Consider the following 27,894-nt stretch of genomic DNA (forward strand, 5'->3'; position numbering starts at 1 on the left):
AATTAATTAGCTGTGATGCCAACTGATGATTCAATTACCGGTCCTAATTGCATCTTTAAGGAGATAATCTCATCTCTCAGCTCCTGCACTTTTACATGAGGAGTATTAGGTAAGAGGCTGCCTTTCTTTTATATGGCTCTCTGGGAACGAACTTCTGTCCCTAATTCTTGAATGATCTGCTGTGAGATTTCAGTAGTATGTGAGACGCCTTCTCACAGAAAGGGAAATAAGAGGTAACTTGTAAGGAATTTAACGAATGGTTTCACAACATATTTTGTTTTAAGTAATACAGAGGACCACTACCTGGTGGATCTCTCGAAGTTTCTCAATCTGAGTTTCTTACAGGCTTTCATTTTGCATCTGCTGTACTTTCTGGTCCTTTGAGGTAGCTGGAAGGAGGTGTGAGCTCCATTCCGTAACCCAGTGTTGTCTAACTTTGGGTTGCGCCGAGTCATGAATCACGATAGTACTGAATTGTAGAGGGTTGGGATTGGTTTGTGAAATGCCTTGTGATTGGTTGCTGTGGGCAGCTTAAAAAAAATAGCCCACGCCTGTGATTCTCTGAGGAGAACAAGAGACAAGGATCAGAAGTGATTTTCTAAGAGTAACAACCAACCAAAACCAGTTTTCACACCTAGGTCATTATTTTTAAACTCTGAAGTAATTTCCCTCCTTGTCCAGTTCGTTTAGGTAGACATGAACACGCCTTTCAAACCACAGTGATACATTTTTGGAAATGGTGGACTCTGTTCAGTACCAAGCAAACTGTGAAGTGGTTCGCAGGAAGTGTGAGTATGATCTGACACAGGATCAATCTAACTACAGGGAACACTGTGCATTGTGGAATTTCTACCTGTAAAAATAAATCCACACATACATACAAGTTTGCATGAAAACATTTCGTACCAGTCAATCAGATTCATCAGACCTCATTCATCCTCAGAACCTCTTTTTCTCTCTCACAGTTGCATCGGATTGGATAGCAGTTACCCACGGCACAAAAAAAAAAAAAGATTTTGGTTCACTTGTGATTGGGAAGATCGCCACATACACTTACAGAAATGGTGAGAAATGATTGCCTTTTGCGGCTGACGATTAAACTCCATAATGTTACACTGCAAGAGTGACACACACACAGGTGGGGGGTCTTCTCAATGCGATCCCACTTCTAGCACAATGTGGACTCTGGTGGCCCATTAACTCTGATACTATATGGTAAATGGGAATCAAACATTCCCAAGTGTACATTATTAACAAATATTTACTGTCCTAAAGCCTTGGACAGGTGATTTAAGATAACCTAAACAAAGGTGACATTCATTCTGTTTGAGAATAAATACAGAACATCATTTAGTGAAACTGTTTGTCTGTGTGGCCGGGTCACAGGTCGCAGAAAGAGTAAAAATTTCGAACCCCAACCGGGTCGTCCCAATTAATTGATCAAAATCCAACAAAAAGCCTGCCTCTTGGTGTAGGTACAACCAACCGTTGGGCGAAATAATAACAACAGTACTCAGCTTTCAGCCACAGAACTGAGAGTTGTTTTACTGAGCTCCATCCGGCGGGTGTCTCTAATCACAAAAGACACCTCCTTCTGGGCAGCCAGGCTTCTTATAGCGGACAAACCGGAAGGGGTGAGGCTAAGTGCCCTCATTGGACGGTTTCTTGGAGGTTCAGGGAGAGAAGGAGAAGAGAATGTTAGCGACAGCGTCCCCTCGTGCCTCAGTGGGTCGTCACATACCTTGATCGAGCCTGTGACGAGATTCTCTGATACACATGCATGACAGTCCAATGTGTCTAAAGGAAATGAAGGAACACCACTGTATGCTGTCATCAGTGCTTCTCTTAGAGTTTCCAGATGAAATTTGCCCTTTCGGCAGTGTTTAAAGTAATGCATTTTCATGTTCTCTTCTAGTTACCAGATAAAAGACTTGGTAAGCAAACCACATAATCATCTCAAATGTGCTGGAGCACAAGCACAGCTCTTGTTAAAACTTTAGGATGATTTCTCCCAGAAAAAAATGTGTTTCTGCCTAATTAATGAAGTCCACAACACAGCCGCAGGGCATTGGTTTGCTGTGTGAAACGCAAACCTAATCAACTGGAGATTGAAACAAAGTAACAAAACATCTCCTATCTGCACAAAGCAAGTAGACTAAGAATGTGGCAATGCTGACCTTCTCAGTAGCATCCCCTCCAATGTACCATAGGTACTTCCACATTCTACTTCTGAAATTTCTGAGAAGCCACATTGGTTTTGCTACCACTTAAACAGCTCAGAGATAATAAAATCAATAAATATGTAACCATATCAAAATAAAAACATATAAATGAACAAACATCAGATATAGACGTGAAACATGGATCAGACGGCGTAGCCAGTGAACTGGTTAATGCGAGTGACTGAACTGTGAATGGTCAGCAATATTAAATCAGTAGTGCAGATGCTTACCTAATGGATTCTTGGCCATAGACAAAGCAGACGACTGAATGGCAGTTGACGATTTAACGGCCCGGCAGTAAAAGAGTTGGTGAGGCCGCTGGCACTATGTCAGATGCCATACTGTTGTTTATAGGGTGGCAGTTGGTTACTGGGGCATGTTCTTTCTACAGGTAATTCTTTTAAGAAGTATTCTTCATGGATGAGGGCAGGTGCTGCATGATCAACTGGTCTGTTGTAACCCCCTGCTGCAGGGCTTTGTGGTCTGCCAAAGTTCAGTTACCGTGCCACACTTTGAGTCAGCTATTCAACATGTTCTCCACATTCAGTGGGCATCTGCAGAGACCCTTCAAAGGTGTAGTGATTTCTATGAAGATAAGTGGTGTTGAGGGAACATGAAAAGATCCACAGTCATATGTGTTAAGTTTCAGCCTGGTTTTATTCTTTGACTTATGTGTTTTGTTTGTTTAATTATTATTTTTCAAGTTTTTATGGTTTGTTTTTCTGTATGGAATTGTTTATTAAATAATATTTGCATAGTGTCTTTAAGTTTATATATATTCCATGTGTTCTGAGGGTGTAGCCTCAAGAGGCGGGGCCACCATGATGTTACACCTGACAGACTGCCTACCACCTTTACATTCTGGTGGATGAGATGGCTAGTGATGGACATTTTGATTCATTTTCCAGCTCCAGGAACACTGTAATGGTGTAAGGCCTTCAAAGAACTAGTCATGAAAGGACAAAAAAAAGAATCTTTATAAATAAATGATTTATTAATCAAGAATGCTTTTCTTAACAAGAAGCTCCAAAGAGCACAAAAGGGTGTCGTAAAATAGGCATCTTCTATGCAATAACACAATCCAGTAGAGAGGTCAAAATAACAGAGCAAAATGATCAGAAATCTAGAAAAGCCAGTAATAATTAATATAATTGCAAGAACTCACCAACACAGTTAACACATTGAAATGAACCGTGTTAGACAGTTGGACTCCACAGCCTTTATAGGACTGGAGGCAATTCCAAATGGGAGAGAGAGACAGATGGCGCTACCTCCTTATTAAAAAAAAAAAAAAAAATACATAGACACATCAACATGAAGTGGTCAGCAATACTGACAAACAATAGAAAATCAGACAAATAATAAACATATTAACATTAACAAAAGTCAACCTGCACAGCAACGGCCTACAAAAGGAATTAAAACCAAAGCTGGAAGAAATACTTGGCTGAAACATAACACATCCATCCATCCATCCATCATCCAACCCGCTATATCCTAACTACAGGGTCACGGGGGTCTGCTGGAGCCAATCCCAGCCAACACAGGGTGCAAGGCAGGAAACAAACCCCGGGCAGGGTGCCAGCCCAAAACAGGGCGCGCACACACTAGGGACAATTTAGAATCGCCAGTGCACCTAACCTGCATGTCTGCGGGAGGAAACCGGAGTACCCAGAGGAAACCCACGCAGACACGGGGAGAACATGCAAACTCCATGCAGGGAGGACCCGGGAAGCGAACCCGGGACTCCTAACTGCGAGGCAGCAGCGCTACCCACTGTACCACTGTGCTGCCCAACATAACACATCAATACTTTCAATCTACCCATTTAAGGGCATCGATTCCTTTGATTCAATTGATTCATTTTTTGGATTAGACACTGGCGCATGCATAAAGTCTACAATGCAAATGCAGTATATACTTTAATTATTCAAAAATTATTTTGTAAATGTGTGTGTATTTAAATATAGTTACATATTTTACATTAGGATATTTCACATGATTTTGCCCTGTTTCACTACATAAAGCATAACATCGCATTTAAGCTGCATAATTAAAATAAGACGTTGCGTTACGGAATCACAAGTTCATTCACAAATCAAATGAACGTGAATTGTAATGATTTGTTAATGAATCCAATTATCAAGAATCATGCAACAGGTTTTCCTGTAAGAATCAGGGAACTGGTTCTCAGGTGGTGACTCGTTCATAAATCAAATGAATGAGAATGGTTCAACTGGTTTTCTGATAATGATTCATTCGTGAGTCAAATGAACAAGGATTGTGCAATTGGTTCTCAGGTGGTGATTCAGTTTCAACTCAAAAGAATCAGATATTGGACAGTGCCCAGTTCAGTCAATGTGCTGTAAAAAAAGTGTGCACTAAAGTGAAGCTGTACTTTCCATTTGCTTTGGAACAGTGTAATCATTGTTTGGTTCTCCCCTTGGGGTCGGTGACAATTGAAGTTCCATTCGGTCGAGTGCAGGAGGCATTCTTCTTACAGATGGACTCCCGCACTCCAATGAAATGCAGCTGCAATCGTCAGTGATCCCCACTGAAAAACCAAGCAATGATTGCACTGTTCCAGTGTCTCCTCTTTGGCCATATTTGTATGTACACATGATTGTAGTACAGTGTATATTGAGAGTGAATGCTGCATTCTAGAGCAAGTTAAATATACATATATATCTTTTCTTTTGTACCACAGTGTTCTTGTCTTGTATCTCTGTCATGGTTACTGAAGGTTCAAGCTATGACTTGCTTTTCTAAAAAGACCACATTCCCAGGGAGCATACACCACCTGCCGGACACAGAAGTTGTACTGTGAAAAGAATGGAAGCTGCCAGTTTTAGTAAGGAGCTGATTTGATGATGTGTGGTAGTTTCATGGTGGCCACTCTTTGATCCTCTAACCTTCAGTATGCATACTGGATTACATAACAGAACAGCTTAGCCTGGCTGTATTGTAGGTACCCAGTCTCAGATCAGCATTAGGTTGTGTCCAAAAGAATGTTTCTCTGTAATTATCTCTTATCATGCTCCTAATATCATGACACAGCACACAAGATAGGGAAAAGGGATGACAGACATCAAAAAAGGACCAGGACCCTCTGATGTGTGCCTCAAAAACAGGCCTCATTCCAGACCCCAAACTTCAAAGGCAGGCTTTCATGGCCTGCACAGGCCCAAAATGGGGTGACAGACTTTGAAAGGCATCTTTGTATGTTAACTTTTAAAGGAGATGATAGTTGTAAACTCCAGCTTGAAATGAAAAAGACAAAAATGTGTTCATTAAATTCAAAGACTTTATTTAAATAAACCAAAAAGAAAGATAAAGATAAAAATATTGGCAAAGTTGCAAATCAAAAATTGGTAATTAAAGACCAAAAGCAAAAAAAAAACAAAAAAAAACAACAAACAAATAATAATCAAGGAATTCCAAACACAATGCTTACTGTTTTGTATCAACTTGAATTTGTGTGTAATTTATGTTTCATTGTTGGTTTTGTTACTTTTGAGTTATCATTTTTCTTGTATTTATGTTGTTTTCTTGTGGTCTTAGTTTGCAGTTCTATACCTGTGCTCTGTCTCTTTACATTTTTTAATGTTCTGCTGTTTCTTGATCTTTGTGGGTGAAGCCCCAGGAGGCAGGGCCCACCTGACACCATTGCTAACAATGATTTTAAAACATCAAAATAAAGGAACATATTCTTAAGCCAGTTTGAATGTGCGCTTATTGAATGCTGGCTGCTTCACCTTCAGTGAAATTTCCAGGCCAGCTCCAGCTCCTCTTTGTTCATCATCCAGCAGTCAATGAATTTGAAGGGGGGTGCTTTGTTCACATTAGTGCTTTAGAAAGTAGACATGTCTTGGGGGTTTCGAGATTTCACATTTGTCTTTCCAACATTTGCACTTTGATGACCTGCTCTGCTCTGAGCCAAGTAATGGTTTAAAGAGCCGTATCAAACGTAAATGGATGTGATCTTTTCCTAAGCATTAAAGTGCTTAATTGAAGTCTACGGTACCTGCTGTGCAATTTGTTTTTGCCATATTTAGCACAACCCATTTGACGTCCAGTCTTGTAGTCATAAGCAGAACTGTCTTTTTAAAAGTACTCTTAATGGCAACAAAGACAAAGCCAAACTTCAGGAGATGAAAGGCTTCAGTTAGCCTGATGAGTACAACATTTATAGTTAAAGAAGAAGCAGCAAATGTTGAGAACTGACAGCAAGTCCTGCATATAAAACACAAATGGGGTGCCAAGCTGCACGACACCAGTTCCGGGATAAATAAAATGGCCTTCCCTCAGTGGTGGGATGACAGCCAGCGAGAGGCAGCTTTGAGTCACTGGGTAGAACAAGGCCACTTGATGTCAAGGCCGAGCCTCAAACTCCATTTGTAGCACATGGAAGTAATGGCAAAGGTTGCTTTCTTCAAGAACACATTTAAAAATGCAGTAAAAAGCTGGAGGTGGCCATGACCGGATTTTGTTAGGGGTGATCTTTTTTTGTTTTTTTATTCAGCTGTCAAATGGCTGATCTCTTCCATTCCTACCAACCTCTTTGTCTCCTCATATCTCTCTGCACTCCCACTCACTATCACAGACAGTTTTATTTCCCGTCTTCCTGTCTGTGCATCGTTGGCGTCAAGGTAAAGAGTTTGTAATCTGCCAAAAGAGTGACAAATGGCATAATTGTGAAGTCACAAAGGAAAACATTAAGGAAGTTAAGTTAGCACTGGTTTGCTTGCTTCAGTATTGTCAATGGACTGGCATTCTGTCCAGGAATTCTTCCTGCTTTGCGCCCACTGCTTGTTGGGATAGGCTCTGACTTCCCCGTAACCCTACTCAGGATAAGAGATTTGGATAACTTATGACAGCAGGGAGTTAGGAAATTAGAAGAGTTTTACAAGATCATGCCTTTCACTCCAACTACTACTAAAGTCATTTCTTCAAAAGTCAAACTCATTTTCACATTTATTTAAATCCCATTTCAAATGACAGAGATAAAGGCATTGCATGTTGCGCTGCAAACATTAATGTGTAAATTTATGTTGATTACTTCGATTTTATGCCATCTTAGATGGGTAGCACAGCTAGTAAACAATTAGAAGAGAACTCACCAACACACGGTGCATTAAATGTACCATGAAGGACAGCACTTTCCATCAGCCTCTATAGTAGTGTTTCTCACCTGCCTGCCTACCTACGGACTGGTTCTCGTCCTTAGTATATTTTTTTCCTTGTCCGTGGAAATCCCTGAGTGACTTGCCTGGCTATATCTGTTAGCCAATGTAAACAATTTTAAGATCACATTTTAGTCAAAACAGTATGTCGTTTGTGTCTGGACTGTTGGACCTCCGAAGGGATTCTCCGTTCCCCTATCTGTCTCCTGTAATGTTTCTAAACCTGGATGATCAACGCTTACATGAGGACCCGCACATCTGATCTGTTATTAAATCTCCTCCATGTTGGAAAAACCAAGGAAAGCTCTCCGATCTTAGGTTGGTAAATCTGGGTGATCGACACTTGAGGACATCTGATACAATGTTAGTGAATGCTAATACTCAAAAACTCTGTGGGGGGGGGGCACCCACACCACCCTACCCCACCCTCCAACCCCAAATCTACTCTCTCTCTCTCTCTCTCTCTCTCTATATATATATATATATATATATATATATATATATAAAATCCTAAGCCTAAAAGTGCAACGATTTTGTGCAACGAATTTATGTCACGCTTTAAACTGGGCTTATTTTAAAACCTACATATACTGTATATGTTTGGTATCATTCTTTTCAGAATTTACCAAACTTTAATGTGATGTTGTTAGATTTTCAGATTCTTATTCCGTTTTTAAATTATTAACTAAAATATCAAGAAGGTCGAGTTACGATGACCCATTGCATACCACTTTAGTTTTCACGTGATTTTTTTTTTTAAATAGTTTTTTTTTTATCTATAAGAATGTCAGTTAAAACGAATGGATCGTTTATTTAGTCTCTTATAAATGCTCATCGAGCATAGTGGACCTCAGTTTAATGGGAATACTCCAATCGGTAAGAGAGTAAATATTTTATTCTAATTTCATGATTTTTACTCCGTTAAATAATAATTAATTTTTCTTTTACATATTTATAGAATTTTGTGATTTTTGACTCCAATAAATAATCATTTTTCTTTTGTACATGTACAGATTTTACTAATATTCTGGCCGTAACTGGTGGTTGGACGTCAAAGGCGCCAGGGGGACTTGGCCCCTCTAGTTCTTCAATATAATGTTAGTAAAATCTGGATGCTCAAAACTCCCCAATCTGCCAAGATTTTCTGTCTTTTGCTGCTCCACAATTCAACAATGAAAGAGTGGCGTAACATTCAGCTGTATGCAGTGACTAAGTTAATGGATATGAAAGTTGGAGCATTTCACATTTTTATTTACTTCATCCAAGAGTCAGTTGTTCCATTTTTGTTTTTTGAATAGTTTTGTAACAATGAGTCATAATCAGAAGTAACAGCAATACTTGCGACTCCACATGTTAGTAGACTCCATTACATCCACACTTTTTAATAGCACTTTACAGTGGAGCTAAAAATGGAGCACAAAGTGGTTTGTGGTGGCCCAATGGCTTTCATGCACAGCCGACTGCAATTCAAGTGAAAGTCTGTCTTTCTGTGGCAGTTTCCAGATGTGGAGTAACAAAGTTTACTTTCACCTGGACAAGTAATCTGCCTTTTAGCAAACAAGTGATAAGCATTAAAGAGAACAAAGGCAATGCTCTCTTGTCAACTTCAAAACAAGGCAACACTGATACTTTAAAGAAAGTTATCACTCACCTTTCTGAAGTTCTTTTCAGATGTGGGAAGAGAAAAGCCAAGCAAAATGATACCTTTTATTGGCTAACTAAAAAGATTACAATATGCAAGCTTTCGAGGCAACTCAGGCCTCTTCTTCAGGCATCTACATCTTACATCTTGCATAAGGTGTCATTTTGCTTGGCTTTTCTCTACATTCATAATGGCTAACACGGTACAACACCCTAGTACTACAGATGTGGGAAGAGATAAAGAAGGAGTTTGTCAAGGGGCTGCTGATTGCCATTCAGTAGCCGGCGTCAAACTCTGCCTTGTCTGCCGTTGTTCACCCCGTTGTTTCAAATCATTCCAGACATTTGCCAGCTACCTGTAGGGATTTTGATCGCAGTGTAAATCCAAATCGATGGCATTCAGTGCTCTGTTTGGTAGAACCTTGGGTTTTATTAGCTTCAGTAACTGGATTTCTAGTTTTCCCGAAAGGTGTTTTGTCAACATAAAGTTTTCAGTCATTTCCAGTGTGCTTCAAGCTTTCTATTTTGCATTTCTATTTATTTTTTGGTTCTTGATGATACAACTTATCACTTGTATATATTAAACAGTCAATCAAGTATACTCAGCAGCTGCAAATCCTCTTCCTATTTTTTATCACCCTGGCCCAGTTAGCAGTGGGTATCTTTAGCTCGTTTCTTGGGCTGGGTTTCTGGCTTGAACTCAAATTATTTGTATAGTTGCTAACTGTTTAAAGAAGATCTTAGAATGAAAAGCACCAAATTCTCCTGCCCCTTAATTCACCTGCTTAATGATTTTGGATTTGTTATGCATGCAAATGTGTGTGTAACATGTGCCTCATATACTGGACATGTGCTTCAGGAAAAGTGTCTGCTTTCACACAGTACTGCTGCATAGCTGCAATGGCATTGTGCTTACTCACTGTGGAGATGGGTCAATTAAGTTTTATTATGGCCTTGTAACAGTGCATCACTTCGAAGGTGTAGCATACAAATGACATTAACAAACTTGAAATAAAAAATATGCAATATATTGAGAAAAGGACTGAAAAAATACATAAGACCACCAGCAATTAAAAATGATGCAACGCTCTCTTGCTTATCTCCCTGCACATTCCTGTTCTGTTTAGAAGGTGATTACCTTCATATCACGCCTGGCCACATTTTAATAAAACTTATTTATACAAGATAATGATCTGCTGATTGCATTTTACAATATTCTAGTTACAGTTAGGCCCCAGTCAGTGGAACATTTGAGTATGTGTTAAAGAAATGTGCTAAAGCAGAAAAGTAAAATGAAAACAACCGGACATGTGTGGCCTATTAGTTTTTAGATATATGAGCCTTTTGTGGTCGTCCGAGGAAATGGAGGGTCGGTCTATCTATCTTATCTATCTATCTATCTATCTATAAAAAATCTTGGGTTGAGACATGATCATCTCAGACTTGCACGTCACGCCCTACTTACAAACAATTTCTTGGAGACACTAACGTCCCGCGAGACAAAGAAGTGAGACAAAAGGACAGCTGCTGTACAGGCTTTTAAATGATCGACGCGCACCGCGACATGCAGATCATGCAGCACGGTAGCAGCAAGCTGCAGGCCAGCAGCTGATTCGTCTTTAGCGTGCGTTCAGCTTCACCCAAACCCCCCCTTCACAATGTGAGCAGCAGAGACGCGAAATGGCTAGCATGAAGCACGCCCCTGGGTGAAAGTAGGGGGCACAGCCCCCTAGTGTGTGTGTGTGTGTGTGTGTATATATATATATATATATATATACACAGGTCAAATGATATGCCATTCTCTGGGGCGTCTGCTCTTGTATAGGACACTGGCTGGAAGGGGTAAAGTCAATTGCCCCCAATGGGCATGACCAGTTTGGCAGTGGGTCCATGACGGTCTAGGGGGGCATTTCCTTAGAGTGTCAAACAGACCTCCACGTGCTAGGCAGTGATACCCTGACTGCTGTTAGATAGTGGGATGAAACCCTTAGAGCTATTGTCAGACCTTAAGCTGGTGCAATGGGCCCTGGGTTCCTCCTGGTGTAGGACAATGCCTGGCCTCATATGACCAGTGTGTAGGCAGTTTCTGGATGACAAAGATACTAACGCCATTTACTGTCCCACATGTCCCCAGCTCTCCTTGTGTAGCTTCTCCTTGCTCTTGAGACCTTCTTGTGACAGTATGTGTGTATATATATATATATGAATGTTTGCAGGTATTTTTATATTGTGCAGCCTTCATCTAAAATCATTTAAAATTTATTTTTCATGTTTTCATTCTACACTCCTGAAATATCTATCTATCTATCTATCTATCTATCTATCTATCTATCTATCTATCTATCTATCTATCTATCTATCTATCTATCTATCTATCTATCTATCTATCTATCTATCTATCTGTAGCTTTTTGTTGGATATTAGCCACAAGTGGGCAAAATATATACTGCATACAAGAATTTTTGACCTGTCCACAATATATATGTAGGAATTTTTTCACATTTATTTGAAATTAAACACTGAACCATCCCATTGACACAAGTACCCATACCTGTTAATCATTACCTAATTGAAGCCAATTTGGCAAAGACTCCTTGCTGGAGTTGTCTTGGTTTGACGCAACAAGCTTCACACACCTGAAATTCGAGCTTTTCTGCCATTCTTCTCTGGAGATCTGCTCAAACTCTGTCACATTAGATAATGGACAGCTGTTTTTCAGGTCTCTCCAGAGATGCTCTGTGTGGGCCTCTCAAGAGCATTCACAGAGTTAATCCTGAGTCTCTCCTGTGTTGTCTTTTCTGTGTCCTGTTGGAAGGTAAACCTTCTGTCCAGGTTGGAGTGCGAAAATGGCTTTCCTGCAGTCCAGACCTGTCACCCATTGAAAATGTTTGACGCATTATAAAACGAAAAATTCAACCAAGGAGACCCCGAACTGTTAAGCAGCTGACATTGTCCTCACAGGTGGCGCAGTGGTAGTGCTGCTGCTTTGCAGTAAGGAGACGGTGGGAGATTGTGGGTTCACTTCCCGGTTCCTCCCTGTGTGGATAGCGCTTTGAGTACTGAGAAAAGCGCTATATAAATGTAATGAATTATTATTATTATTATCTTACACTGGGCAAGAATGGGATGACGTTTCACTTTCAGGCATTGTTTGATTTCAGGCATTGATCTCCTCAGTTCAGGAATGTTTACGGACCATTGTTAAAAGATGAGGAGATGCGACACAGTGGTGAGCAGGCCCTGTCCTAACTTTTTTTTAAATTTAAAAGTTAAAAGAAGCATACATCTCTCATGAAAGGGTAATATTTCTCAATTTTAGCATTTGATAGGTTGTAATATTGTAAATCATGTATTTACTTGACATGATTTACAAATAGTCATATTTTGTTTTAATTTACATTTTTTATGCAGTGTCCCATGTTTTTTTAAAACAAGGTTGTACATTATACCAAGCATCAAATCAAAAATTGGAAATAACTTGAAACAATTCAACATAATTGTTGAAAATTATAAGACGTAACATACATATTTAGTTTGCTTTTCATAAATTTTGACTTTAAAATGTGCATTGTGAAGTGTGTTCGAATGTTCCATAGGTGTTTGTGTTTCTCAGTCTTTCTAACGTCATGACCCATCTTTCCCAGTCAGTGTCTTTGTGACACTTACAAGGGTCTCCCTCGGGGAACTGAGTACGAACATTAGAGCTTCCCACTTGGTGACTTTGCGCGGGATCGATAGATCTTGGGACTGGTGAATGCGATTGTTGGAGTGGCAACACACCACAAGCCACTACCATTATAAACAATAGCAACCTGCGACCCACCAGCGGCAGCCCCCTACCCAAGATTAAGTCATGAAACACAGTGCTAAATATTCATTATAGTTTTAGTTCCATGAATTACACCACTGAGGTGAGGTCTTTGCAGCTTTATGTTTTAAATGTTTCAGCATATCTTGGGTGCCACAACAACTAAACTCTGTTAGAAAAGAGTGGCATTTTTGAACTAAAATAAAAAAAAAAATGTCTTAAATTACCATTATATGCATGTGACATCTTGTCGCTCAGCCATAACAAGTCTGTGCCAGTCAGTGGAGATGCTGCCAGGGCAGCTACTGAGCTTTCCGTTGGCTGAATCTAAGAATCAGGATGCAGGCTTTGTTTTAGAGATTTACACACAGACAGATAGGGTTTGACACCCTAATATCGCCTCCATGATATGACTTTACAGTAGGCACTAGGCAGTCCAGAAGGTTAGGGTTCTCCTGGCATCTGCCAACCACAGATTGGAACATCAGACTGCCGGATAGTGACGCCTGATTCATCACTGTAGTTTTCACTCCTCCAGAGTCTAATGGCAGGCAGTCTGCTTTACATTTCTCCAGCTGGCGCTGTATCATCTATTTTACCACTAAAAAAGTGAAGTCAGTGCCAGTGATCTTTGCAGGCATTTTCCTTGGCAGTTTGGAGTTCCTGTTTGTTAAATTAGCACCAGTACTCAGCCATGTAGAAGAGGTAACTTCTGTTGTCACCCATTAATCTGGAGTAAGTACGTTGTTATAGTGGCACTGCAGTTAGGACTGTTTCCTCACAGCTTGGTGGACTTGGGCATGAATGGCTTGTGCCAAGTTTATTCATTTCCAGCTCCCTCCCAAGTGTCCATGCAGGGTTTCTTCAGGTGCTTTTATTTCCATCAGGCCTGATTCACTGGAGTGAAGTGGATGTGTGTGTGAGTAAGCCCTGCCATTAACTGGCATCCTGGCCAAGGTGGGTTCACCTTGCGCTGGGTGCTGTTGGGGCAATTGTCACATTTCTGTGACTATGTAATGCAATATAGAGGATCAGAAAGTGCATCAACAGGTGAACTGTTTGCCTCTATCACACTTTGTATGAATTATTAGCATTTGAAATTGTCAGACCACTGATGTAATACATGTTACTCTTTACAATTCAAATATATTGTATAAATGACTATAGTAATAAAATGTATTATTAGTTTTATTATTATTAGACATCTTTATATGTAGCTTATATGCCAATTTTGTTGTAGAGTTGTTTTTTATGCTGCAATTTTCCCTGGGGTCTATCTAGTACCCAAAAAATATAATGAAAGTCTTGGGCCAGTTCAAGTATATTTGACGCAACGTCTCAGAATGTCACATTTCTTCCAAGCTTTCCACCTTTGTCCAGGGTTCGTTTTGCTCTTTTTTCTTTCATCAGACAGGTTGCCAAGGCCTAGAGCTTAATTAACATCTGACATATCATGGAGGTCTTCAGCGGACCGCTTGAAGCGGAGGTTTTTTGTTTTTTTTTTCTCGCTGCTACACCCAACCAACCGCATCTCTCATTTAAATGTTGCGGTTTTTTGGTTTGTGAAGGAGAGCCCCTGCCGGCCATCATTTGATCTGTTTCTTCTTGTTTCAGTGAACCTGTGCATCACTAACTGTATATAAAGAAAAGAAAAAAAAATGACACTGAGCCGGAGTATTGTAATTGATTGTGATTATCCTTGTTTTTAATGAACAGAGGAGAGAAGTGGCAGAAGCTACAGTCTTCAACGATGTGAGTTCACGTCTGTCAGTAAGTATTTGAAGACCTCCTTGAAACTTTTTTTTTATTTTTATTTTAGAGCAAGAAATGTTAATTGGTGGGCTGCTTTTTTTTTTTTTTTTTGCTTTGCTTTAATTTTGTGAAATCTGGCAATCATGAACAGACATTGTTTGATTTAGGCAGCCGCACACAAGAGCGTGCCTTGAGTTTTATTACTGGTCATGTGGTGTATCTGTGGTGGGTCAGAGAGTAAATGTTAATTTTGGGGGCTGAATGAGCCCGCTGTCAGAGTATCCTGTTGGTGGCCAAGAAGACTTTCTTTTGTTGAAGCTTTAGAGCTGAAGCCTGCACTTGATCAAGGGGAGGTCCGCTAACTGACCGCTGGAGGATTCGGTTACCAGCCCTCCAGCAGTCCCAAGTTCTCCACAATGCTAGTTTTATTCTTTATCATATTTACAACAGACATACAAAATTTTAAAGAAAGTGAACAACATTTAGAGATCCCTTGTGGTAATGTGTTTGCCAGGCATTACCAGTTCAATAGAAAAGCGTTTAGACTAGTGTGAAAAAGATTTCAACTTATCACAATTAAAGACACTTGCACTTCTGTGATTATTAAGTTTCACTCCGGCAGGACAGCGCTGTGTGACAGTGATAGTGGGGTAGACGCACATCCAGGAAAGGCTTACTGGACTTTGCGTTTGCCAAGTCAAAATAGCCTGTATAAATGTCTGTATAGCCACCTGTCGCTGCAGAGTAAGAAAAGGACAATTTGCCATAGTAACTCCATCATGGGTGTTATTTAACACAGGACCTGGGAGTGGCACGTACCGAGAACGCAGTCAGCATCTGACCCAGGATTGGCTGGAAGTTTCACACCCCAGTATAAACGGCACTTCCTGCCTACAGGGGTCGTCGGTTGACTCGGTCGTGGGGAGAGTGCGTTTGGTGCAGCTTATATCTCAAAGTACGTCGAGTGTAGCGTCTTGTGCCTCATTTTGTGTAGATTTTCTTTTTGAATATTCAGTATATAGCCATAGATATCTCCTAGTTATAAGAGTATTAATGGAGGAATTTATACAATTTGGGTTTGTGGTGCATTTTTCTGTCTTATTTGTATTTACACCAATTATTTGTCTTTGTACTGTGGTGGGCTGGCACCCTGCCCGGGATTGGTTCCTGCCTTGTGCCCTGTGTTGGCTGGGATTGGCTCCAGCAGACCCCCGTGACCCTGTGTTTGGATTCAGCTAGTTGGTAAATGGATGGATGGATGGATTTGTCTTTGTAAATATTTTTTGGGATCATTGGAAGGACTTTGTTTTCTGTAGAATCTTCCTGACTGCATTTTCTATTTAGGAAGACTACAACTTATTTTTTGTATAGTTACATTTATTGTTTTTGATTCTTTGGGGACTGGCAATAGTCACTGTAAATATTATTCAGTATTTTTGATTGGGACATTGCTTTTTGTGTTTTGTTTGTTAGTTGTGATGAGAACTGTGTTACAAACGCCCACCTGATCCCATTTTTTTTGTGCACCTATAAATTAAACCCACTATTTATTTTTTTTTTTGCAATGCCATCTTTTTGTGTCTATGACTCTGTCTAACTTCTCTCCATTCTGATCCCGGCCGGTCCTGAACTACAAGACACCCAGTGTGTAGTCTGGTGCCATCATTCCCACTACACAGGGTTTGGCAGCTTTCATGTCATCTGAAGTGAACAGCAGATAACTGATACACAACTGTTACAATGTTTAACATTTACAACTAATAAGTTAGAAAGTTTGTGCAATGATTTGTGGCCATTGAAAGAAGCCACTGTTTCTGTTCCTCATGCCAACAGTTCCACGAAATCCCTTGAAGATTGGTTCATCTGTCCACTGGTGGTTCAGGTGGTTTCTTGAGAAACGGTTGAGCCCGTTCTTTGCCTTTTTCCGTGATGACATCACTTTTGACTTCAGCTGCTCAGATTAATTTGTTAGCTTAAGAACAGTTGTCTGGTAGAGGTGGCCACTGCAGGGTTTGCACCATCTTTTCCTTTGTTTCAGCTAAGACTCTGTCATCAAAAAGGGCTAAATTATAAACCCTACTTACTACTAGAATGGCCTTGAAGCTCCTACTTAATACTAGAATTATTTATTGTTTATTTACTTATTTGGCTGATGTTTTTATCCAAGACGACTTACAACATTTCAGATACAGATGGTTCTGTTCCTTTTGTTTTTCTAATTGGAGCACAGGTAGTTGAAGTGACTTACTCAGGGTCACACAGTGTCAGGATCTGAGACCACAGCCTCAGGGTTTGAAGTCCAAGGCCTTAACTATTGCACCACACTGTCTGCCTAGACTGTTCTGGAAACTTCCACTTATTTACTAGTGTTGTATCCTGACTGGAGTTCAGAGTCTTGTTTGATGTCTTTTTTTGTTCAATTTTGAGTCATTGATGGATGTTAATGTGACTTTTATTTATTATCTACTTTGCTTTCTATACCTGTGCGATGTTCCTTTGTGTTTTGTGGGTAGTTCACCCCCGCAAGAGGTGGGCCAACCTGACAATCACTGCCAGGTACTGACTCTCCCCCAAGCCTTATAGATCTGCAGGGTCTCCCACAGTTCCTGGCGGTTCTTTGAGGACGGAGTTGGTGAGTTCTTGTGCTTTTTTTGACTGAGGGGTCAAAGGCTGTGGGTAGGAAGACTACAAGTGCTGAGCTATCGTGCATAGCTGCTCCTGTTTTAAAATGGCCGAATCTCATAACAGTGCTGTTTTTATGTTCAAAACTGAAATGTATAAGCTATCCACTTTAATAAAAGGATACGTGTCTGTGTGTCTTCATGTGTGTCCAGTGTCTATGTCTCTGTCATTCAAAGAGATGCTACATCACACACATTTGTAGTAATAAAATGCATTGCATTTGTCTTTCCAACAGATGGAACATCTCAAACATTTGTAGTAATAAAATGCATTGCTTTTGTCACTTCAACAGATGGCACATCACAAACATTAACACTGCTTTTATGACTCCCATATTAAATGGCATATATATATAATGACATGAGCATTGCATTTTTCATTCCAATAGATGGCACATAACAAACATTTGTAGTAAGAAAATTCATTGCATTTGTTACTCCAACAGATGGCGCATCACAAACATTAACACTGCTTTTACGAATCCCATAGCAAATCACACATACCAGAGACACCTGCATTGTGTTGGTCATTCCAACAGATGGCACTTCACAAACATTTGTAGTAGTACAATTAAGTGCATTTGTTTTTCTAAGAGACGGCATATTGCAAACATTTGTAGTAATAAAATACCTTGCTTTTGTCACTCCAACAGATGGTGCATTTATGACGTCCATGTTAAATGGCATATAACAGGAATATAGTAAACTTTTAAAACACGCTTACTGTTGGAACACAATTTTGCATGTCGAATGTGTATATAGCATGTTTGTGAAGAAATAACTTTGATTTGGAAAATCCAGTTTGTGTGTGTTTGTGTCTACAGTTTGGCAACATTTGGCAGAAGGCACAACTTACTTGATGGCCGTTTGTGATGAAAGTGAAACTATTCAGAGCACAGCATAATGGGGTGGTGTGCAATTTGAATAAAACATTATGGTGCCAGTTGCTGCCCTGTCTTTAAGGTGTGCCTGGTGCCCTGTGAGGAAATGGCTCTTCTTATTGGCATTTAGGTATTTTTTTTTTGGCCTTAATAAAGTAGGCTGGGTTTATTTTGACTCAGTGGCACTTGAGGCTAATTGACACCACCTTCTTAATCAACTGCCTAATGTGGTCTTGCGAAAAGACACTTTATTTTGTAAGAAATGGCAAGCCAAGGCCCTTGTAGTGCCAAAGCTGTTCTGTGCCTCTTCAACAAGGTGGTGCCTTTAAAGCTGTACTGTACTGAAGAGAACGCCGCCTTCAGCAAGACTCCATTGCCGCAGTCAGCAAACACCTGCTGTAGGTGTCTCTCTGTGCCAGGGGGTTCGGCTGGGTTCTGTGTTGTGGTGAGGGCACAGCCTGAGCGAGCGACTTAATGAGAGGGCAGAGCTCATGCCTTGAAGCAAATAGGCAGGGTGCTCTCCAAATTGCCCGGCCTCTTCTTTCTGTTTGTTTCTTTGTGTCGGGTTTCATTTCAAAGGCACCGCCATCTGTGGGCCAGACTAGTAGCAGCTTGCTTTGCCAGCTGACTGTGGCAAGTACACATACCGGCATTTTTTTCTTTATTTTTTTAGATTTTTTGGGACATTAGCAGACGCATGGTTTTGCAAAATAATATTCTGCATTTTTGTGTGTGTGTGTAATTTGAAAAGCTGTAATTCTTTTCCATGTTGCAATTGAGATAGCTGGAAATTCAAATCTAGCATAAGACCCCCCTGCTGAACCCTTACAGAAGCCATGTGTAATAAAATGACAAAGTCTCAGGAGAATTTTCAAACTTCTTGTCCTGTTTCATAATTTGAGAAAAGTATTTAACTCATTCTAGTGCTCAAAAAGCAACATTTATTACAATATTGAGGTACTGTGGGATCATGTGATGTCGTGAACAACTGAAATGGCAGAATCGATCAAAAGCTGCAATTAAACGAACAGGAGCACGGGGTGCTAGAACACAAAATGGTCTTCAGCTTTCACCCAACTGGGAGCTCCGTCCTGCTGCAAGTTCCTGTCGAAGTGAGACGCCACCTTTTTATGTATCAGACCAGAGAGTTTGGCTTTCCAGGACACCTTCTCTGTTCTGTGGAGGGTCAAGAGACCAGACAGTTAGCATCAGCACCCCCCCCCCCTCGCCCTGGGGTGGTACTACATACCTGATCAGAGCTGATTAGGTGGTCTTCAGACACACACAAGTGACAGTATCGATTTTCCAAATGTGAAAGCTGTGAAGAAAGGAGTCCGTTTCATAGTGGACAGAGCCAACCCCTTTGCTCCAGCAGACTACTCTAATTCACCTGGTTTCTATTCATTTTCTTAATATTAAACATGTGGTATGCTGCCCACCTCCCTGTTCCTAATGCCACCCACTCAGGTATCATTTTGGAATCTCTGACCAACCCTCCAAAATGATTCCTCAGGCTGATCGTTTTTAATCAGGCCTAAAATTACAGAGCATCACCTTTGATAACTGGGAAAAGATTGCTGTATGAAAAGATGCGTGAGACGTCAATACTTATGAGCTTCATGAATTAAAGATGAAACGGGCACAATGCGAACGGCACCTGCTGTAGCCCCCCATAGTTTGCTATGATATATTCATTACCACAGAGGCTGGCGAGGCTTGTCGTCTAATGACATCTTTCCCACGCTAATTAGAAATTTCACTCGGTGCAGGACGGTGGCACTTAATGAGTGTGGGGTGGGCGTGACTGTCTAGAAGAATAGCAGAATGATGCCTGGAGTGGGGTTAGTGCAAAGTGATACCCTCAAGTATTCCCCACCGAAAACATAGAAACTAGTGGAGGCCATCATGCGCTGTGGCAGAAGCTGGAAAGAGACGACGTCGACGACAACTCCCAGCAAGCAAACAGGAGCTTTCATGACTGAATTACCGCCTCAGCCGTTTCCCACACTCTTCCGTCTGGAGGTGGTGGGGGGGATGAACTGATTAGCCTGCAGGACAATAACTGTGTAAAGCACAGTGAAAAGACGCTGATTTGGGCCTGGTCTGGATGATCATCCCTCGGAACCTCAGTTGACTAAGTGATATTCAGAGCCTTTCCGAGTGTGCAGTGGGAGGTTTGATGGGAAAGGGAATCATCAGTAAGAACCAAGGGGAAGAAAAGGCACCAGCAGCTGTGTTTCTTTACCCTCTGATGGGGTGTAGACAGTGGTGGGGGGTTGTGGGAGGTGGGTACAGGTTAGTCAGAGAAAGGGTGACGCACTTGAGCCATTCTTCTGCACTTTGCAAAGCTCCCTCTAATAATGGGTTTATTGAGCCGTTTATCTGAGTGTCTTAAGAGAGCAGTTTATGGCCTGTGCCATATCTCCTTGGTGACATCCTAATCCAGTGAAAGGCCTGCTTTGGTCTTGTAATCTTCGACTTGGACAAGACCTTCTGCACTGCCCTCCTAAACAGCAGGGCAGTCTTTCAAGTTCAGACCTGGCACCTCCAACTCCAGACGCACCTTATATGACTTCTTGCCCGGCCGTGACACGCCACGTCATTTAGATAGATAGATAGATAGATAGATAGATAGATAGATAGATAGATAGATAGATAGATAGATAGATAGATAGATAGATAGATATATAGAGAGATAGATAGATACTTTAATTTAGAGCTTAGGATTTGAACTGTGACCAGAAAGTGGGTTATAGGACACATGTAATTTATCATTTTAGCCTTGTGCCCTGTGTTGGCTAGTATTGGCTCTAGCAGACCCCTGTGACCCTGTGTTAGGATATAGCAGGTTGGATAATGACTGACTGACTGACGAACATAAAACTCTTTCACTCTAATTTAGTATTCTGTTGATTATCCCTGATTGTGTGATTTGTGACTTTTCATTTTGGTTGGGTAGGGTCACCATTTTTGGGTTTAACTTTGTTCAGCCAACTACTTGATACTTCTTTCTAGTTTCGTGAAAATTCATGTGATGTTTAATAAAAGAACAGGTGTCTGTGTATCTTTTTGTTTATCCGGTTGATATGTTTCTGTCATTCCAACAGATGGTGCACTGCAAACATTAAAACGTCTACATGGTTTACTTAGATTTCAACCCGTCTTAAACGGGTAGCACAGCCAGTCCTCCGTAATTAAAGGACAAGTGCCTGTGTGTCAGCCTGGTTGCTATGTCTCTGTCATTCCATCAGATGGTACATTACAACCATTTGTAATAATAAAGTGCAATGCATTTGTCATTCCAACAGATGGAGCATCAAACATTTATAGTAATAAAAAGGCATTGCATTTGTCTCTCCAACAGATGATGCATTGCAAACATTTGCAGTAGAGCATTTTATTCTACAAATGTTTGTGATGCACCATCTACCTGAATGACAGACTAATAGTCCTAAAACACATAAGTTTTTAAAAATAAAAAAAGAAACAGTACATGAGAAACATTAATTCTATTTTTGCAAATCCCATACCAAATGTTTGTGATAGACGACTGGATACCTTGCCCCACTGGGACGCCTGGAGAAGGGAAAGACAGGGAGATGGGCAGCATCTTGCCTGTGACGCCAGAGGGCAGCCCCCCTGGATTGCATGGGGGCCACGGACCTTGGACACTCAACCCTGTAGGAAGCTGTGGCCACCACCAGGGGGTGCCTGGCTGGTTCCAGAGCCATGGACTGCAACACTTCCTTCACACCAGGAATCAGGGAGCACCTGGAGCACATCTGGATGTAGTATAAAAGGGTCCGTCCCTCTCCATTCACGGAGTCTGGAGGCAGAGGACAGAGCTTACAAGGAGAGGAGAGGAGTGGAGGCTGCAGACGAATATGGAGAACGATAATAGAAGGAAAAGGACAGTGAGTTTATTGTGGCTGTTTGGTGCACTGTTTTGTGTGTGCAGAAGAAAAATAATAAAAGCATGTGTTTTGGGACACTCTGAGTCCATCTCTGTCTGTATTCGGGGCGTCTTTCACATGGTATAGAGTATAGATACATGCATTGCATTTACCATTGCAACAGACAGTACATCACAAACATTTGTATTAATGCATTTTAAAGTAATGTGCCATCTTTTGGAATAACAAATGAAATGCATTTTATTACTACATGCATCACAAAATACATTCCAATAGAGATGGTGCATTGCAAATGTTAATGCTAAGCTCCACGTTGACCACTTAGATTTCATCTCATCTTAAATGGGTAGAACAGCTATTCTTAAATTAAAGGGTTAAATCTTGTTTAAATTAAACTTCCCGTGATTGGTTTGATACGACTTCTAGGCTGTGAGACGCCAGTAGCAGTAGATGCCAGGCTGACGCTAGCCCAGAATGGGCCCGCAGTAAGACAAAGTCTTGTTGATGTGACACTCTGGTGATTCTTTTAGTGACTTGCTTTCTAACGAGTAAGTCTCTGCATAAATCAATCAACTGATATTTTCTTTCTATGGCACATTTCACTGCCATTCACCTACACAATAGTTTAAAAAGCTAACAAGGTTAAAAAATCAATCAACGAATCAGCCCTGCTATCTTAAATGGCGTCTTTCACTACAGCCAGCTGTATTTTTGCAGATCAACAAGACAGCAGTGGATGAAAGGACCGTCTGTTAGGCTATTCAAATGCACGCCTTCAGTTGTTTTGTTTTATTATAATATTAAAATCGTCTTCTCATCCCAAGGCATTTCCCTTTTATGAACAATTGGGCAACACAGCTTGACGAAAAATCAATTGTTGCACGAATTTGTCCATTTTTATTTTATTTAGCCAATTTCACTGATCCTTTGTTAAATAAATGAGAATGCAGTTAAACGTAACACCAGTCAACGTGGCATTTGTAAGACAGCCCATAATTCTAAACAAGTTGGGACAGTATGAAATGTGCTTTCTTTGTGATTTTTAAATTTACTTTGACTTGAAATAAGAAGGTGATGTGGAACAGGTGAGACCATCATGTTCCATGATATAAGGAGCCTCCAAAAATGGCCCTGTCCTTCAAGAGCAAGGATGGGTCGAGGCTTGCCAGTGTGCCAACTGATGTGTCAGTGAGTAATCCAACACAGGTAACGTTCTCACATGACAGATGGGTAAGATTTTGGCCATTTGATTCTCTACAGAATCATGAAGAGATTCAGTCCATAAAGGGCAAGGCCACTTCTGAATGCACGTCATCTTCTGATACGTCAGACGTCCATGTCTTAAAAAGCGACAAGCGTCTGTCATGGATATCATGACTTGGGCTTGGCAATACTTTAGTAAACTTTTGTCAATTAATGCCATTTGCTGCTGCCTCCACAGATGAAATTTAGTGGTTGACTATGCAAAGCAGAATCCAAATATCAAAACTATCCAAAGGTGCCTCCAACTTCATTGGGCTCCATCCAAGTCGGAAAGTGTCACAGTGGATTTGTATTGTGTTGTCCAACAAGTTGACATTTTGAATATTTTTTTTGGAAAAAGTGGTAGTTGTGTTCTCCAGGACAAAGGTGAAAAAGGACCGCACAAACTGATAGATAGACAGATATGAAAGGCACTATATTATAGATAAATAAATATATTACACTTTGGTCAGAACAAAGAACAAAATTAAAAAGAAATAAAACTTCTGACTTGCCAGTCCCAGTCCCAGTGAGGCGCTTTATAGACATATTGCTGTTGACACACTTTTGCTGAATAATTCATTGGCTGAAAGTCCTCAGTGTTGGTGTGTCCTACTGGCTATGTGCAACATTGTTCATAATGGCACTCAGTTTTGTGTTCATTCTTTCCTTTGCTACAAACATCTGTGGATCCAGAGGGTGTCCCACGATTGGGATTACCCTTTTAATTAGGTTGGGTAGACCTCTCTTGAAGTGAAGTCACTGGCCATCACAGAGTTTTAGAAGATGTGATGGAGTACAGATTCCTAAGGAACAATGGCCTGCTCTGCCATTTCTTCTACTGCTGTTCTGTGTTACATGACCAATTTAACCTGTCATTGATACGAACCCCCGAGTACTTGTAAGAGTGGACCACCTCTACATTGACTCTCTGAATAGTGAGTGACCGGACATTGAGGCTTTTTGGTGTGGCAAAGTCAGTAATCAGTTCCTTGGTTTTGCTTATGTTAACTTGGAGGCATTCTCTTTGCACCAAGAAACAAAGTTCACCCCCTGACTCCATTCCTCTGTCGCATCCCCTTATCTATTCATCCCATAAGTGCAGAATCATCTGAGAATTTCTACAAGTGACCTGAGCTGCTCTTCTGTTTGTAATTGGAGGTGTACAGAGTGAAGCCGACAGGCCTGTATCTTCTGGTGCTCCAGGGTCTCACAAACTGCGGTCTGCCTGACAGATAGTCCAAGATCCAGGACACCACAAGCTCATCCACCTGCTTATCTCTGAGTTTACTGTTATCAGCGCTCAGTCCAGATGCCAGTGTCTGTGATGACGTGAGGGTGTGTTATTGCCCATGACATCTGTGAGGGCACCGTTAAAGCAGAAAGATATGCATATATTTTGGAGCAACATCTGCTGCCATCCAGACGTCTTTTTTTTTTTTTTTCCCAAAGACATCCCTGTATTTTCTGACAGAACAAAATCAAAGCACATTCTGCTGGATTACCAGTGCATGGCTGTGTGAGCAGAGAGTGCAGGTACTCAGTTGGCATTGCTGCAGTGCTGCCGTGTCTCTTATTAAGAATGTCCGTCTCACCATGAAGTGCAGAATATGCCAACAAAGGCCCCGTCCATTTGCACAGCTGAAGACTTGCATAATGGATGAATGGGGACAACTTACCAACAATAGTGATGTGAATCAGTGGCAAACACTTGACTGTCCCAACGTTTTGGTGCGTGTTTGATGTGTGTAGATAATAACAAAAATGAAGAATTTCCTAACGTAAAACATCGAGTAATATAGGCTGGTGGTGTTTTCAATGTAGTTCAGGCTCAATAGAATTTGTAAGTTCCTCCTTTATGTTTTTATTAGTATGTTCCATACTGTCCCGTTTTTTTTTTTTGGAATTAGGATATTCTACAGAGAACAACAACATTCAGACTCATCGTGAATTTCTTCTATGTAAAGGAGACTCCAAGATGATGCTTTGTGTTGAGACATGCTGCTAAAACGAAGCATTCACTGAAACTTGAAAGGAGATTTAATAAGCTTTGTACAAGTTATTGCCTTTGTAGTAATATTATATTATGCTTATGATGATTATTATTTATTTCTATGATAATGTACAATTGACCATGAATATCAACTGGGTGTAATTCTTCGAGGTTATCACGATGAATTTGCTTTGCTCAGGGATTTATGAAGGTTTGAAGTCAGTTAGCTATAAACACTAACGATATCCGATGTGTGCTTACAAGATGTAAGGACCTTCACTAAAACATTTACAATTAAAAAGGTGCCACTTGAGTCCTTAACACATTTCTGTCACAACTGCTGTGTCCACCAAAAGAAAGGACAATCTTTAGAGTGGCGGAAGTGACCATGAGACATCCAAAAAATGATAACCAGGAATCTGCCCAACCTTTCACTTTGATCTTAAACCGTAAATCAAAGTCGAAGACGTTGTTAGTCAAAAGAACCAACAATGGAAAATAACAGTCATGCTGCAAATTCAGATGACCAGGAAGTGACCGGGCTGATCTTTAATGATGAAACATCAGCACTGCATACCTTGGAGGGTGTTAAAATGTCAAAATGGCAATGCCTAACAAAAAAAACATGCAACCATTAAAAAATGATTTCTATTCAGAAAAACTGATGCTAACATTGGGTGACAACCCCATAAACCTACAACATGATACACAAAGTGTGACTAAGATAGCTGAAAGAGATGATAAATAATTTAAATTTGAACCTAATCATAGATAGATAGATAGACAGACCCCTCAAATACACACCAGAATGACTAGGAAGAACAGAAAACCTCTGACTTGGCAGTTGCTGTCCCAGTGAGGTTTTATGCAGGAGTATTTCCATAGGTAGTGAGTGAGCTCCAGTAGCAGTTCTTGTAGCGTTCCATGGTATACTATTACTGAAAAAGTACCAAAAACAACAAATGTTAAATGAATTTTGCGGCATCATTTTGGGATTTTCCAGACTGGACGTAAACGTCAGGTTTCTTATCGATCCTGACCACCCTTCCCTCGTCACTCACAATTGTAGATGTTGAATAACATCTGTTTTGTAGACTTCACGAAACAAATCCATCTGCTTCAACATGACTGTGACTTCAAAATGGAAGTGGTGTGGCGCACCAGAGAGGCTGGACGTTTTGAAGTTACCAGCTATCGATTTCATAAAGCTGGTATCAATACTGAAATCAAAATTTCAGTACCAATCGAACACAAGCTTTTTTGACACATTTATGACGTGTAATTTGTTGACTAAGAGTCCTTAGTGCATGTACGCCAGAAGGAGGATGTGCGGCATTGTTCATGATTTCCATCGGTTCTGTCTTCATTCTGTCCTCCACTACGAGCTCCAGAGTGTGTCTCATAGCTGAGCCTGCCGTCATAATTAGCTTTTTGATTCGACTGACCTCTCTTGAAACGATGTTACCGGCCCAGCACACCACAGCATATAAAATTGCACGGGCCATCACCGAGTTGCGGAAGATGTGAAGGATGTCACTTCCCACAATTAAGGAGTGCGGTTTCCTAAGGGAAAAGATTCTTCCCAAGCCGTTTGAGGAACTTCCACCAGGTTCATAGTTTTTTCCTGTTTTGCACCATATACTGCTGGAATAGACTTTGCTCCCCAAACGCCCAGACCACCTCTTCAGGTCTGTCCCTGAATTAGATTGATTAGGGCTGAGGATGTTTTTTTATGTAATTCAGAAGACACATTTCATTGCTGTTGTTGTGTCTACCAAAGCAAAGAGCAAACCTGTGGAGTAATGAAGAACAAGGTGTCCTAAAAGTACAAGCCAAAAGATCATAACCAAGCATCTGGCCTGTCTTTTGTTTATCCTAAATGCTAAACTAAAAAGTCTGAATAAGCAGAAGCCACAATAATTTGAGATGTTCATAAGAAATGTCATTATTTACTTTATAAGGTGGAAGTACATAACAAACAAAAATAGCTTCGTAAAATATTTGAAATATTAAGATATGTGCGTCAATGTAATTTTTAAATTTGTGGCGTTTGCATGTTCTTCCTGGGCCTGCATGGGTTTCTTCCTGCTGTTCCGAAAACATGCAGTTTAGGTGAATTGCTGAAGCTAAATTGGCCCAGGAGTGTGTGTGTGTGTGTTTGCCCTGCAATGGACTTGGGGACCCTTCCAGAGTTTGTTCCTGTCTTGTGCCCTCTGCTAGCTTGGATAGGCTCCAGCACCCCACATGACTTTGGGCTGGATTAAGTGGGTTAGAAAAATAAAAAATTAAAATGCGTGTTTCAATTTAAACATTTAAAACGAAAATATTCTCGATTGTAATAGAAATCTGTCATTTTTCTCCCACTGTTGGAGGTCCATAATGGGCTGGTAAAAGCTCAGAAATCAACAGTAACCTCATATTTGTAATTACTGACCTTGAATTTGTCTAAAACGATACCCCTCTTGCCTAACTTGAAATAACATAAAATGACATTCTACATTACCGATACTTGTTTAGTGAAAAGGAGTAACTTTGACCCCTCATATCTCATTAAGGGGGTCAGTTGATTTGGCCCTG

At 40.6% G+C, this 27,894-nt stretch overlaps 1 protein-coding gene across 9 annotated transcripts in view; it reads left to right on the forward strand.

The window, feature by feature from the left end:
- nfic (nuclear factor I/C) overlaps window positions 1–27,894 on the forward strand; it is a 491,683-nt gene that overhangs the window by 193,887 nt on the left and 269,902 nt on the right. For 7 of the 9 annotated variants that reach the window (XM_051934998.1, XM_051934995.1, XM_051935001.1 and 4 more), the window contains one exon: window positions 14,571–14,624. The exons of the other annotated variants lie outside the window; for them this stretch is intronic. In XM_051934998.1, the coding sequence (XP_051790958.1) occupies window positions 14,571–14,624 (54 nt within the window). The remainder of the gene's footprint in view (window positions 1–14,570; window positions 14,625–27,894) is intronic. 9 annotated transcript variants of the gene reach the window in all.

The sequence above is a fragment of the Erpetoichthys calabaricus genome, chromosome 12 (genome assembly GCF_900747795.2).
Source record: "Erpetoichthys calabaricus chromosome 12, fErpCal1.3, whole genome shotgun sequence".
Classification (NCBI taxonomy): domain Eukaryota; kingdom Metazoa; phylum Chordata; class Cladistia; order Polypteriformes; family Polypteridae; genus Erpetoichthys; species Erpetoichthys calabaricus.